We start from the raw sequence: 13,880 nt of genomic DNA, 5'->3' as shown, positions 1-13,880 counted from the left end.
TCCTGCGTATTCATATTTGCATCTCGTGCGTATTGTACCCTTACAGAAAAGATTATGCAACACAGAAGTGGAGGGACACCAACTCTATTCAATGCTTCCGCATAACCAATCTAGTTCCAGGCCGCAACCAAGTCGCATAGCGTAGACTCACCACCTACGTTCCCAGGGAATACAACAAATGGGACACCCCGATGCCGAGACGTCGGCTCATCACACCTCCAAAGTGGTACGCCGGCAGCCGCTTGGCCCACAATCAAAGCCCGTTTCATCAAGAGGCCCTTCGTTGCTGCGTCGGAGGATGTAATTCCGCCCTAGAATAGTCTGTTAGTACTTTTCCTGCAACTCAAACTTTCCTCACAGCTAAATATAAGAAAAGGAATAAATGGAACCAAACGCTCAATACAGAGATAAATACCTTAGCAACGATATACCTCGGCCGAACTTCCACGCCTTCCAGGACCTTCACCAGCGCCTCAGCAACCCTAGACCCGATAGCCAACGACGACAGCTCATCGCCACCCGTGATCAGGGCGCGGCTCGTCATAACGAGGGTATCTTTGCCCGCTTTCAGGTTCTCCTCTGTTTGCTTCACGACACGGGCAACCATATCGGCCGCACTATCCGGCGAAGCGATGAGGTCTTCCACGCCTATTTCAATCACTGACAAATCGTTGCCGCGTTTCTCGATAAGGACTTTAAGCTGAGCCGTTGTCTTGGGCACATATGAGCCCGCCAGGATCAGCCCGCCTGTTTCTCGGGGTTTGGCGAGTTTGAGCTCCGCGGCTGTAATGGGTGGCTTTGAGTAGATGCCTAACCGCGTTGAGACGAACGCCGCACCTGTGCGGTAGATGTAGCGGGCACCCTTTGCTTCGGCTATACACCATCGTCAATTAGTATGCACAGATTAGACAGAACCCACATCGAAAACAGAAACAGGACATACCAAGCAATAACCCAGCAACAAAGACATGCATGTCCGACTCGGCGGCCGCATTAGCAATAACTACACCACCCTTAGGAAACCCTAATAGCCGTTCACAGACAGCTTCGGGACCACCCCGGCGAATATCCTCCAGGGACACAGAGTGTACTTGCTCAGCACTAAACCGCCCGGGTGCTTTCTCCAAGACATAATCTCTCAGATTTGAACTCTTATACCCAAAGGTTGCATCACGCGCAAACTGTGTCTCACCGGCAGGTACCAGCTTCTCACCCTCTAGCACGTAATGCACATCGTCTATTGTAAACCGTCCGCCCTGAAAGAAGAACGGTGCCAGAACCCAGGTCGGAGGTGCGCCAGCGTCAAATCCCAGAACGGACTGCGCGACGTCGACTTCTAGGGGGAAGTGGCCACGGAGTGTACTGTCGCCTCTCAGTACGATGTCTAGGTTGTCTTTGCTGTAACCTGTGGCGGTTGCGGCTGCGACGACGTTTTGGCAGATCTCTTGAATGAGGGCTTTTGCTGAAGAGGGCGGGAGGGCGCGCGAGTTTGTGAGGATGAAGAAGCCTGGGGTGGAGCTGCGAAACTCGGCGGCTAGGGTTGGGATGTCCCAGACTGTTAGGACGGAGATGTCGTGGCAGGTTTGTGTGCCTGTTGGGTCGTCGTCGAGAACGACAAGACGGCGGGGGCTGGTGGAGCTGGAGGATAGGTATGTGCTTATTTGGTTTAGGGCATCGGAGGGGTATTCTGAGGGCAGATTGGCGATGGTTTCATCGCGTGAAAGAGTAGGGTAGGTTGGCATGATGGAGCTGGTGAGTGTCTGCTTCTTGTGATGTTGGATGGGGATTGATGGAGATGATGTTGTTGTCGTAGATGAGGAAACTCGGGGTTCTTTGCGGGGTCGATCGGAGTTCATCCGACCAGGATCAGGAAATATCAAAACATACGATTTTATGACCACGAAAGGCAGTCGATTCCTCTCATTCATGCTAGTCAGATTCATATATTGATGGAACAAACACCAGTAGCGCCAGGACATGTGCAGAATATGCGAAGGGGTCGTGATGGAGGGCAGCAGATGCAAGCAAACAGGAAACCAGCCGCTCCGGAACAAAACAATAAACGACAAGACAAAATGAATGGCTGTATCCAAGAGCATATAGGGAAGAGGGGAAGAATAAGGGTGAAAGGCGAGAATTTTCATCAAGTGCCCAGTGTATCCAGCCGTCGCATGAAACCAACAAACCAAAACCGCCATCAGTATAGATCATGAGCAGAAACATTAGCAGGTATATCAAAGTAGACAAACGAACGAGGAGCGAGCTCAGCCAACCACGCTGCGGAAACTGAGAGCTTCGAGGAAACCGCCCAAGTCATCCTTTTGCACCTCGACCACGCAGTGCTCGAAGCTATCAATCCGAACCCGGGTGTTGGTTTCTTGTACGACTTCCTGGAAGGCAATGCCGAATCGGTTACGCAGAAGATGTTTGCTACCACTCATATCTTGTTCGTCCTCGGATTCAGATTCAGACTCGGAAGACTCTTCCTCTTCTGATTCTTCCTCTTCATCTTCTTCGCCATCCTCTGCCCTTGCAGCTCGCTCGGCGGCACGTTTCGCTCGTGCTTCGTCTCGCTCTTTTCGCTTCTTATCCTTCCCTTCCTTCTTCTTGCGCCGCTCTTCACGGCGTTTAGATATAGCAGCAAAGTCAACGACACCGCCTCCGCCACCGGTACCGACAACAACATAGAGACCACGGTCCTCGTCGAGGCCAGCGAGTACCAGTGGCGTACCCGCTGCTCGCCTTTTTCCAATTTTTATGGTGTCACCACGGTCTCGTTCCTGCACGCGGATAGCCTCCGCAACCCATAACGCAAGCTTTGTCAATGCTCCCGGGTTCGTGAACAGTTTGACGTCAGGGCCATCTTTGACAACCGCAATGCGGAAAGCCCGTAGGTGCCTGATCTGATGCTTTGAGAGAAGCGAGGTACCGGTACGAAGGATGGCGCGCTGTAGGTGTTGAGCAAGTGGTAGCGCTTCCATGAGAAGCGTGGGCGACTCTGACGTTAATGAGAGCGCATCATACGCTGTCCAAAAGCGGGGAAGGAGGTCTGATGGATCTGTATCTGTCTCTTCAGAGGCAGTATTGCCTTCTATCCTCTTTTGCCGGGGTAGGCGTTTGGCATCCCATACGCCTGGGACCTCTTCCGGGCCAACCTCGAGAATCGCGCCCACCATCATTCCTACATCCGTGGCTGAGAGGCAAGCCTTCCAGCCCCAACAGCGGACAAACCCCCAGCCTTCCCGAGACACGGCATGACCAGGTGCTTCTGGGGGTACCAGTCCATCCAATCCGTACATTGGGGCGTATTTGAGTAGTCGTTGCCGTAGGACCCGCTTTAGTTCCATGTCCATGTGCGTATAGTTCTGGTGACATTGCGTCAAGCTGATTCCCATCTTTGCCAAAAGCTTGTGCAATCGTTTTCGTCCATTTTCCGTCCATACGTGTAGTCTGGATGCCAAGTATGGGCTGTGCAGCATGCTCTCGTAGAGAGACCAGTGCCGCACGAGGATGAAACGGGGCTCGGGTGATAACCGGATGGACTTGTCGGTGGGAGACCGCGCGGTAGTGGGGATGACGCCGGAGATCTCCCCCCTTATATCGCGGTATTGATCACTAGGGTCGGGTGGGTTCAATCGGTTGACTTCATCGCGCAGTATTTGCCGTATTCGTTCTCCTCGCTCTCCACCCCATCCCGCTAAACCCCCAGACTCCGATGAGCTCGAGACACCGACCCCAGACATAGTACGACCGCTTAGTTCCAAGCTACAGACCCCGACGATGGCCAGCCAAAGAAGGTCGTTGTCGTCACGGCCCAACTCCGATGCGAGGGAGTACATGATCGAGGAGATGGGCTCTGAGTAGGAAGTTCCAGAAGAATAGTACTGTTGTAATACGCTCTCGTGCTTATGCTTCATTCGAAGTAACCGGCGTCGCAAAGACTGTGCAGACGGTTGCTTTGACTGTGCAGGCGAGGGTGAATCCGACACGGGAGTAGCAGAGCGCGACGAGTTAGAAGAGTCGTGTCCGTTGTGTCTCCGTTGTCGAGTCGGCGATGAGGCAATCGACGAGCCCTAAGTCTAGTGTTAGCAGCCAACGCGTAAATCAATTCTATAAAACGCACAGAGTCACTCCGCCTCCGCTGCCGGGGAGGCCCATCATCATCATCAAAGTCGTCCTCCTCATCATCCTCCCTTGACCAGGACTTGCGCTTCTTCGAGTCAGAGCTTGACGGTGGCTCACCATCCTCATCGTCATCACCATCGTCCTCCTCCCCCTCATCCACCTCCGGCATCTCCAATAGAGCACAGTATGCCTCCCTCTCTTTCTCCATCTCTTCCTCGATATCCCCGTCGTCGTAAACAACAACACCCCCATTCCCATTCCCAAACTTGTACGAAACCGTAATACACCCTTTATCCACACCCGGCGTCTTCCTCCGCACAGCATGACCGTTCGCATCAGCCTCCCCAAGAACTTGCTGCTGCTGTCCGCCCTCGCCCCCAAAAACATTCGCCAGATTCCACGGCCGCCGCGCGTCAAACACCCAAACCTCCACACCCCCCATATCCTCCGCCTCGTCATCCTCACCACTCAGCCCTAAAATCTCACCGAGGTCCACAAGCCCGCCAACCCCCAGGCAAACAACAACACCTCCACTCCCCCCATTCCCCGTCTGCATTGGCCGGACAAGCTCTTCGCCGGCGCGTGATAGATCGCCATATCCAGCAACGGGGTGGATTTTATGTGGGATGTAGTCGCGCTTCAGGAGGGCGGTTAGGATTCGGCACGCGCAGAGGGCGTCTGGTTCGAGCGCGACGAGAATCAACACAGGTGGTGAGAGGGGGTGATGCGATCGGAGAAGCTGGAGGTATAGGTGGGATATCAGCTGGCGCGGGAGATACATAGCCAGTCAGTCCAGTGTGTTCTCTCAAGCCACAGTCCGTCGAATCGGTAGTATTGTCGGTGGTCGTGGTGGTATATCAACGCGTCGAGAGGACATTTATAAGAATGGGATAGATCATAAAGAAGAGGGGAAAAATGATGACAGAAGTTTTAAAAGGCGCGAATTGAGGCCTGGCAAGGCCTATAACTGAATGGAAGAAAAACTACAGAGAAAACAAGCTGTAGACGGGCGCGGTGGTGGTCGCTTTTGTTGGTTTCCAATTACTGCAGGAAAGCCCCGATTTGGTCGCGCACCCGGCCGCCGACGCGTCCAGGGCGTGCCGCACGTGCGGAGTCCGGCGCCAAGCCTCCTCTTTCAAGGTCGAGGCGACAACAGAGAGGTATGTAATTCATTCCTTTTTATGGGGTGTTTCATCTGAATTGCGGATTAATACTCCAGACATGAAATACAGGATCGAAGATGGAGAGTATTTGGAATGCCTTTCTAGCCGGGCGTGTGAATGCCAGGAGAAACACCGGGGGTATGCTTTGAAAATGACCATTGTGAAGCACGCTAGAATATCCAAGAATCTAATGCAACAAAAACGAATAATGTACTAGTATTAGGATCAGGCCATGGTCCCGCCTAAGGCAGATCCAGTGAACCAGACGGCCGCACACGCCCCCAGAATTGACAACCCAATCAAGCGTTTCTCCCAGGGAGTCTCGTCAGCCAGTTTCACAGGGCCGACACTCCTCCGCTTCACTTCATATGCAGGCCGGGTTTCTGTATCATCTTGCTCGGATGTGGTGTTGCCAGCGGCGTTATAGTCCTGAGAAAACGACCTCCACTTCTCGACAAGTCGCGCAATTTCAACAAGATCCTCCTTCAGCGAGCCTGGTTCATCAGCGTCGGCCTTCTCTACCTCAACGCTCTGAACATTCCCAAAGAAATCTACCAGCGTCCGAAGGCGGCCCTCCTGCTCCCCTCCAGGGAATAGGTCCCATCGAACGCCAGGATTCGAGTGGATCTTCGATTCATCATACGAATCGAACAAGTCGCCCAACGTTTGCTTTGAATTCGTACTAGTCACCTGCGTCTCGAGGAACTCAAGCACATAGTATGTCCAGCGGTCAATCACCGCAACCCCCACATCATTATCCGCATGGTGAGAGTAAGACGACTGGTCAAGTTCACTAGACCCTGTCGCAACAATATTGGGCGAGTAGAAATGGGTGTACATCGTATTGGCCTGGCAGGTGTCGATCATGAATAGCAACTCATGGTAGCGTTTCTTCTCCCACATCTGCCCAAACGCATCCGCCAGATCCCACGCTCCGATCTCCTCGGCGTCTTGGAATTTTAGGAACTGGTCACCACCATGTCCTGTCATATACACGAGCACGTTGCTCCCGGCGTCGGTGTTCAAGCGTTTGCTGCGCGGAACGTCCTCATCTAATCGGTCGGTCAAAAGACGGATGAAGTTCTCCACTGTCACTTCGTAGCCCCGGTAGTCTACTTCGATGTTGTCACCGTAAAGATCCACCGCGCGGTCGGCATTACTGTAGACGGTTCCGGGGAATGCATTTCGGGGGTTGCAAGCCATGTCATCTGGGAGCATGAGGATGATCTGCGAGTCGGGTATCCCGAGGCGTTTGACGGTTCGGTAGAGGGAGAGGACATTTGCGAGATGACGATAGTTGAACCAAAATCGCGAGGTAGCAACGAGAACAGCCCAGTTCGATGTATGCTCTGCCGATACTAGAGTCGCGACGAGGAGGAAAAGAAGGAAAGAGAGGGCTCGGGGGAGCCCAAAGTACGGAGACATGATGAAAGGGAATCAGATCATAATAGGGGAGGAATGAACGGACGATGAGAGCGCAACCCTCAACCACGACTAATTAGTGGCCTCCACTGCAGCGTATTGATCCCGCTTTCATCATAAAACGAGGAAAGGTTGAGTCGAAGTTGTCAGCTTGTCTGTGGGGAGAAAGTGGCTGTTCTGGGCTATCTTAGGTGTGATTATTAATGGGCAATCAAATGCCAAGCAGTTCACTCTTCCCGCCCAGACCAAAGCCATAACCCTCTCACTGAACTGAAATTGGATCATAGCATGGAATACGTACTCAAAAAGAACACAAGTTGAGGTAAGATATATTTGTTCTTCCCAACGGAATATAGACAACAATTCGACCAGCAAATTTTGAGCCACGCAAGACCATAGCAACGATGACATTGCTTGCAATGTAGGCGCAGGTGCTTCACCACATCAAGGTAACGATACGCTATATCAGCGCATTTTTGTAGGACTATCAACAGAGGCCGTGACGAATGCTCCTCGAGATTGGTTTCATCACTGCAAGACAAATTTATACCTTATGACCCGCAGGAAATATTTGATATGTAGGACTTAAAAGGAGAAGAAGTATGGCGGACTGGCTTTCAAAATATAGTTATGTTTACGCAATTGGTCGTTATAATATATCTGATAAGCTCTACACTGTAGAGTAGGCGTGGATGTCACCAACTGAAGGGACTTGTGGAGAATGCCCATGGGGAACAACGATCTTGGCAACCCGGCTGTTATGGAGGCCCGAGACCAGTAAGACTCATTTTCTCCCCTCTTCGACTCCATAAAAGTTGCTCGACCCTCCAACCTGGAACTCTCTGAGTTATTTCAATCGCGTCCGTCACCATGGATAGCCAACCGAGTCCATCTGCCAATGTTCTTCTTTATGGTGCTGGCAGTGTCGGTGGTGTCTATCTATACCAGCTGCTCCACGCCGGTTGCAATGTGACAGCTGTCTGCCGGTCGAATTACGAAGCCGTCAAAACAAATGGGTTCAAGTTGTCATCTGTGAGATATGGTGAGGTGACCTATCGCCCAACTGTCGTTGTGCGCAACATCTCTGAATGTGCCAACGACACTTTCGACTTCGTTTTGGTCTGCACCAAGTCATTCCCAGGTAGCACGCCATCGCTGCCCGAACAGCTCCGCTCAATCTTGGACGACAGACCACAAACAGCCATTATCCTAGCGCAGAACGGCATCATGATCGAGGAGGAAGTTATCGCCGCGTTTCCGCAGAATCCAGTCATAAGCGGGGTCATCTACTTGCCGGCGGTGCAAACGGGCCCAGGCACAATAGAGTACCCGGAGATGCTCAACCTGTTTGAACTAGGTACTTATCCGTCAACAGCACCAGAGTCACACAAGGCTGCTGCAAGACAGTTCGCCGACCTCATGATCAAGGGTGGCGGCAATGCCCAAGTCCACGAAGACATCCAGGTCGCGCGTTGGTCCAAGCTGCTTTTGAATGCAGCCTGGAACCCAATTTGTGCTCTGACACTTACCACTGACGGGGATTTCCTTCTAACCTCGGAACCATACGCCTATGACCTGGCTTGGGGTGTAATGCTGGAGATCATTGAGCTGGCAAGGGTAGTAGGGATTGAAGGTGTGACGCCCGAGGTGGCTGAAAAGAAACTCTCCATTGCGAAGAGACGAGCGGAAACGGGCACAGGGAGAGAAGTAAGTATGCTTCAGGACGTGAGGCAGGGCAGGGCTATTGAGGTGGAAGCAATCTTGGGAAATACTGTTCGACTTGGGAAGCAAAAAAAGGTTCCCATGCCTCGTTTAGAAACAATCTATGCATTAACAAAGGCCCGAGGTTGGGCACTGGCCAAGGATAGAGGTACATGATTCAACAGATTAAAAATACACTCTAGACCATAGATACACACTATCACTCCAGGCACGGCTAAAACCACATTCTACTTAGGCGTATCACCCATAGAATACTTGGGTGCCTTCCTTATAAAACAAGTATAACATGGGGAAAGAGTAGCCGACGCGTCTAGCTGCGCCTACCACATAAGGCATTGACGCGCTCAGGGTCGTACCTTCCTCGTGTAATCAAACAGTTTTTGCTTCCATCATAGGAAGGAGCGACTAACGTCACGGTGGCAGGCCCGCTGCTCCCAGTTTATATATACTCTGGGAAGTGTGGACGTGGATAAGTGCAGAGTCTCATAGGATCTGATGGAGATTCTCCCTGCACTCCACAGAAGAGTTTACCCAGACACTAACGCTATAGGCACCGACATAAAACGTCCCATAGCCTTTCCTGTTAATCTTGACTGTTTCTTCCCGGCTATTCAAGATATCTGTCCATCGTTCCCCAGCATGTGTGCGGCCAACGAACATGCACTTCCGAGATGGCCCGGCATTGCTCAAGATACAGGCAAGGCCGGAAGGATGGCGCTTGTTTCCGTAGCGGATAAACCCTTGAATAGCCATTAGCACACTCCTTGGTTTCAATCTCACTTTTACTTTGGAATACCGACCGATGCAGTTTGCTTTATCAAAGTAATCTCTCTGGGCGCCATTCGCATACAGCTTGCGAGCCTGTGTGAGAGTTGAGATCTGGTTCGCATATAGGGCTCTATCGGGATATTTGTTGTCTCTTGAAGTGCCGTAGACGTCCCCATAGAAAAGGCACGGTTGACCTTTTTCACGAAGAAGGATTAAGGCGTACGCAAGTGGTATAAAGAAGGCTGCGATGGGAGTCTGGTACATCCGTCAGCTGGATCAATGGTAAAATAAGCCATTTACTTACCTCCAGCGATTGCCCTGGTTGCTTCACTCATATATCTAGTTAGCTAAGTATCAAATCACACGTAAATATGGCCTTACTGTGTCGTGGTTTGCAACGAATGTCTGCCAATGTGTGCAGAAGAACAGTCAGATGTGTTTCAAGTTGGCTGACAGGTAATCTTACAACTGCATGGTCAGGACTTTTCTGAACGAGGGTTCCGTCAAATATCCGCCGCATATCTGCTCCTTTGGTGTGCGAAATGGCAGAGAATCGGTCGACTAGAGGGACGTCAAACAGTGACAGTTGGTGGTCCATCCGTTCCAGATAATCAAGTAGGATGTTTGTTTTGCTTGACCAGTATTCTCCAACGAAAAAGAACTTCTCACCCAACTGTCTCCGAAGCTCGTCAATGAAAGTCTTCTGGAATTCAGCTGAATAGTGCTTCACTGCGTCCAATCTCATACCACTGAGAGACAGTTCGGTGGTAATCCAACTTCCCCAATGGAGAACATCATCCCGCACCTCTGGATTTGAATAGTCAAGATTCGCGAACATGAGGTAATCATAGTTCCCATTCTCGTTACTGACATCGGTCGCCCAGTCCTTATTGAGACATTTTGTTTTAAAGACAGCCTTTTCTTGCCGAATATCATTCCAGTCGACGCCATTGAAATGAGGCCAGTGATATTTCACTGCGCTATACTGGTCACCACGACCGGGAAAATTGAATCCTACCCAGCCGTCAATATCCTCTTGTATTGAGATTTCTTGATTCCGATCTAGCATTATCAGCACCTGCGAATCATTATGTGTATAGTTCATGGTACAGATACATACTCTGCGGATCTACCTTCACTGCTGGGAAGCGTTCTGTGAAATCAGCCCCAGCCTTATGATTGAGCACAGCATCCCAATAGATCCCTATTCCCTGATCTTGCGCCCCGGAAATAAAATTTCGCAATTCCTCTTTTGTTCCCCATTTCGTCGGACGAGCCCCCTTCTGGTCAAACTCGCCTAGGTCGTAGAGGTCGTAGATGTCGTATCCGTTGCCAGAAGGACTCATAGCTTTACACCCTGGAGGAATCCATATATTGTCAACACCCATACACTTCAGCGTGGGTAATTTTTGGAGGAGGCGACGCCAGTGAGCCTGATCATCAGGAACATGCCATTCAAATGCCTGGAACATAAGCGAGTTATCGGGGGCGTTCCATGACGGAAGGTCATGGAGACGCGTAGCCTCATCTATTCACAGGTAATCTTCTATTAGTATGGAGTTTTTTTATTAGTTTTGAATGTGACCCAATAGAGCGTACCCTCGATTTCTTTCCATGGCTGTTTTCCCTTTCTCCCAAAGGAGTGGTCGCATAAGAGAAAAGAGAGCATTTAACATATATTTATATATATCGTGTCAACGATACCCAGTGATCATGAAGAAACTTTGGGGGCTCCTCGAATCCACCTGCGCCTACGTTTAAGCTAAATAAATACTGGGGAAGCTGTCTGATCTCGACGTGAGTAGTAAAGAGGTGCATCGGATGTGTATGCAGTACATGTCACAATCTGACTGAACAATGATGGCGCGGTTGCAGCTCATATTATAATGGGTGGAGTTGAGTAAAGTATGGCGCCTATTATAACTTCTGTCGCTTAGTTTATCTGGTAAAGTCTAACAGCTGCTTGGATCGACGACAGGGATGTCAAAGTTTTGTATCTGGCAACTAGAAGTCCCTGTAAAGCCGCATGATGTGATTGTACTTTTTCTACGCGACCTTTCAGGTGGTGACTCGATTGAACTACAAGCCCAGAGATGCAAAAGTTAACCTGAACGCCCAGGATTGAGACAACCTGGAAACATCCTTTGGCCTTCGAGGTCAGTTGTTAGGCACTACCATGGCAGCTGCACCGACCTGGAGCAATTGGAAATGTGGTGAACCAATCAAGTCGACGTCGGGGAGGCTGCCGTCATTGATGCCTGAGGCTGTAAAGATTATGACAGCTTTTGGTTAGATATTCCGTTCAACGCCTTGAAATGACGCGGGACTCCACGCCCGGGTCTGCTCGCGATAGTGAAGGCGCTATGACTTCCGAGCTCTCCGATACATAGTAGGTCAGTAGCACATATGAAGTGAGAGCGACTGGAAACAGCCGGCAGGCAATTCACCGAGTATATGCCGCGCCCAAGCGCCCCAAGACTCTTCTGAGTCCGCCAAGTCTGTTTTCTTATTCAGCTTCAAAATATTTTCCAACGATGATGTAACTTTTCGCATCATGAGGTCGCCATTCGAGCCAGCAGTGGCCACAAGGTTTATATCGCAGTGTTGACCGGGCGATCGGAGTTAGCGGCGGTGGACCGGCCAAGAGGGCGAAAAGTTTTCGGGTGCCGTTTCCTAGTCCCGGCCTAGTCGTCGCCATCCCTTCCAACCTCCTCCCAGTTCAATTTCTTCGCATCTCATCCTCTCAAAGGCCTTCAATTGCCCTCTTCCATCTGTCTCCACTCTTCTCTCTCCCATCTCTCTTTCATTTCTTTTCCTCCTCTTTCCATTTTCTCCCGCGTAAGACACAGTCTCTCGCATAATCCGTAATAATGGCCTCCGCTCCTAAGGTTGACGCTCCCGCCGCCCCTGCTCCCCTCTCTGGGCTCCAGCTCTACTCCAGATTCGCCTTCGCTGGTGCTGTCTGCTGCTCCGTCACCCACGGTGCTCTCACCCCTGTCGATGTGTAAGTTACAATCGCTTCCCTCGTTGGCCCTTGTCCAGTGAAAGCGCGCCTTGCCGGAAAATATGCTCTCTGGAAATTTGCCTTGAATTGCGTGCTAACATACTGCGATTTCACAGCGTCAAGACCAGAATCCAACTTGACCCGGCTACATACAACCGTGGTATGATCGGTGGTTTCCGCCAGGTCGTTGCCAACGAGGGTGCTGGCGCTCTCCTTACCGGTTTCGGTCCTACCGCCGCCGGTTACTTCCTCCAGGGTGCCTTCAAGTTCGGTGGTTATGAATTCTTCAAGCAGCAGTGGATCAACCAGCTCGGTCTTGAGAACGCCTCCAAGAACCGCACTGCCATCTACCTCGCCTCGTCCGCTACCGCTGAATTCTTTGCCGATATTGCCCTCTGCCCCCTTGAAGCTACCCGTATCCGTCTTGTCTCTCAGCCCGAGTTCGCTAGCGGTCTTCTGAGCGGTTTCACCAAGATCCTCAAGAACGAGGGTATTGGCGCTTTCTACTCTGGTTTCGGTCCCATCCTCTTCAAGCAGTAAGTATCCGATCGAATGCGACAAAGACCCGAACGATTACTAAGCAATTTTTTTAACAGGGTTCCTTACACCATGGCCAAGTTCGTCGCTTTCGAGAAGTTCTCCGAGGCCATCTTCTCTGTTGTCGACAAGAACTCCCTCTCCGACGGTGGTAAGACTGGTGTCAACCTTGGTGCTGGTCTCCTTGCTGGTTTCGCTGCCGCTATCGTCTCCCAGCCCGCCGACACCATGCTCTCCAAGATCAACAAGACCCAGGGTCTCCCCGGTGAGGGCACCACCTCCCGTCTGATCAAGATCGCTAAGGAGCTTGGTCTCAAGGGCAGCTTCTCCGGTATTGGTGCTCGTCTCTTCATGGTAAGTCAAGATCCAGGTTTGGATACAATTCCCCCGCAACCCGCTCAAGCCCGTCTGTATCAAATACGCTAACGATCTTAACAGATTGGTACCATCACTGCCGGTCAGTTCGCCATCTACGGTGACATCAAGCGTCTTCTCGGTGCCACCGGTGGTGTCGAGATTGCTCCCTCCAAATAGACGTGAGTCTGTATTGCTGTGACTGTTTTGGTGTATTATATTGCGCACTAGATTTGCCTTATACATTGTTTTTAGTAGATTTTTCATCTGAAAAGTCTTGACGACCACTCGATTTTCTTTAAAAATACACTTATTATTTGGCGAGACTGCAGCGGTCGAATAATTAGGCTTTGTAAATGCAGATATGTAATCGTGGCTCCACGTTCTCCAACCCAATCTTCAAAGTAACCTTGTCCCTTGATCATCTCGTTCCGAAATGTTAAGTTAAAAATAGCATCCTTTTTTTAACTCAAATATCTTACGCATTAGCCTTGACTTGGATGGTGATTTGAGCCTCTTAAGTGAGCAGCAAATATTGTGGCTGAGCCGACCTCGGACTAGACTTGCTCCATTTATATCACTGCATGTTCGAAAGAAGGGCAGCTTCGTGTCCAACTTCCTTGCTGGAGGGCCACGAGGTCCACGGTTTCGAATCAACACCCCCAAACCGGATGCCTTAAACAGGCCCTGTTTTGGATAGCAACTCGTGTCATACCAACTTGAAATAAAAAGGACCGGGAAATAATCAAGTCGTCCCAGCTGAAGGCCAAGCTTGGAGAAATAAA

At 50.8% G+C, this 13,880-nt stretch overlaps 6 protein-coding genes across 6 annotated transcripts; 2 read left to right on the top strand and 4 right to left on the bottom strand.

Moving 5' to 3' along the window:
- Positions 1–110: 110 nt before the first annotated feature.
- ASPVEDRAFT_49135 (uncharacterized protein) lies at positions 111–1,742 on the bottom strand (the record flags this gene model as incomplete). The annotated part of the gene is made up of 3 exons (XM_040814124.1): positions 111–311; positions 416–873; positions 944–1,742. The coding sequence occupies 3 exons, from the start codon at positions 1,740–1,742 to the stop codon at positions 111–113; spliced, it is 1,458 nt and encodes a 485-aa protein (XP_040662839.1).
- Positions 1,743–2,264: 522 nt separating this feature from the next.
- On the bottom strand, positions 2,265–4,906 carry ASPVEDRAFT_119792 (cell division control 45 family protein; the record flags this gene model as incomplete). Its single annotated transcript, XM_040805736.1, has 2 exons — positions 2,265–4,073; positions 4,124–4,906. 2 exons carry the CDS (start codon positions 4,904–4,906, stop codon positions 2,265–2,267), a joined length of 2,592 nt encoding a protein of 863 aa, XP_040662838.1.
- Positions 4,907–5,513: 607 nt separating this feature from the next.
- Positions 5,514–6,713, bottom strand: ASPVEDRAFT_121145 (GPI-anchor transamidase; the record flags this gene model as incomplete). Its single annotated transcript, XM_040805858.1, has 1 exon — positions 5,514–6,713. One exon carries the CDS (start codon positions 6,711–6,713, stop codon positions 5,514–5,516), a length of 1,200 nt encoding a protein of 399 aa, XP_040662837.1.
- A 752-nt stretch (positions 6,714–7,465) lies between these two features.
- ASPVEDRAFT_36461 (ketopantoate reductase family protein) lies at positions 7,466–8,675 on the top strand. The gene has a single exon (XM_040811214.1). The coding sequence runs from the start codon at positions 7,581–7,583 to the stop codon at positions 8,586–8,588; it is 1,008 nt and encodes a 335-aa protein (XP_040662836.1). The 5' UTR covers positions 7,466–7,580; the 3' UTR covers positions 8,589–8,675.
- A 240-nt stretch (positions 8,676–8,915) lies between these two features.
- On the bottom strand, positions 8,916–10,869 carry ASPVEDRAFT_121620 (alpha-amylase; the record flags this gene model as incomplete). The annotated part of the gene is made up of 6 exons (XM_040805903.1): positions 8,916–9,172; positions 9,233–9,455; positions 9,505–9,525; positions 9,628–10,262; positions 10,321–10,728; positions 10,800–10,869. 6 exons carry the CDS (start codon positions 10,867–10,869, stop codon positions 8,916–8,918), a joined length of 1,614 nt encoding a protein of 537 aa, XP_040662835.1.
- A 1,201-nt stretch (positions 10,870–12,070) lies between these two features.
- Positions 12,071–13,275, top strand: ASPVEDRAFT_122222 (putative mitochondrial phosphate carrier protein (Mir1); the record flags this gene model as incomplete). The annotated part of the gene is made up of 4 exons (XM_040805965.1): positions 12,071–12,204; positions 12,321–12,740; positions 12,801–13,095; positions 13,180–13,275. 4 exons carry the CDS (start codon positions 12,071–12,073, stop codon positions 13,273–13,275), a joined length of 945 nt encoding a protein of 314 aa, XP_040662834.1.
- Between the last annotated feature and the right edge of the window lie 605 nt (positions 13,276–13,880).

The sequence above is a fragment of the Aspergillus versicolor genome (assembly GCF_001890125.1).
Source record: "Aspergillus versicolor CBS 583.65 unplaced genomic scaffold ASPVEscaffold_1, whole genome shotgun sequence".
Classification (NCBI taxonomy): domain Eukaryota; kingdom Fungi; phylum Ascomycota; class Eurotiomycetes; order Eurotiales; family Aspergillaceae; genus Aspergillus; species Aspergillus versicolor.
Note: the sequence above shows the minus strand (reverse complement) of the source record. Positions and strands in the feature narration are given on the sequence as shown.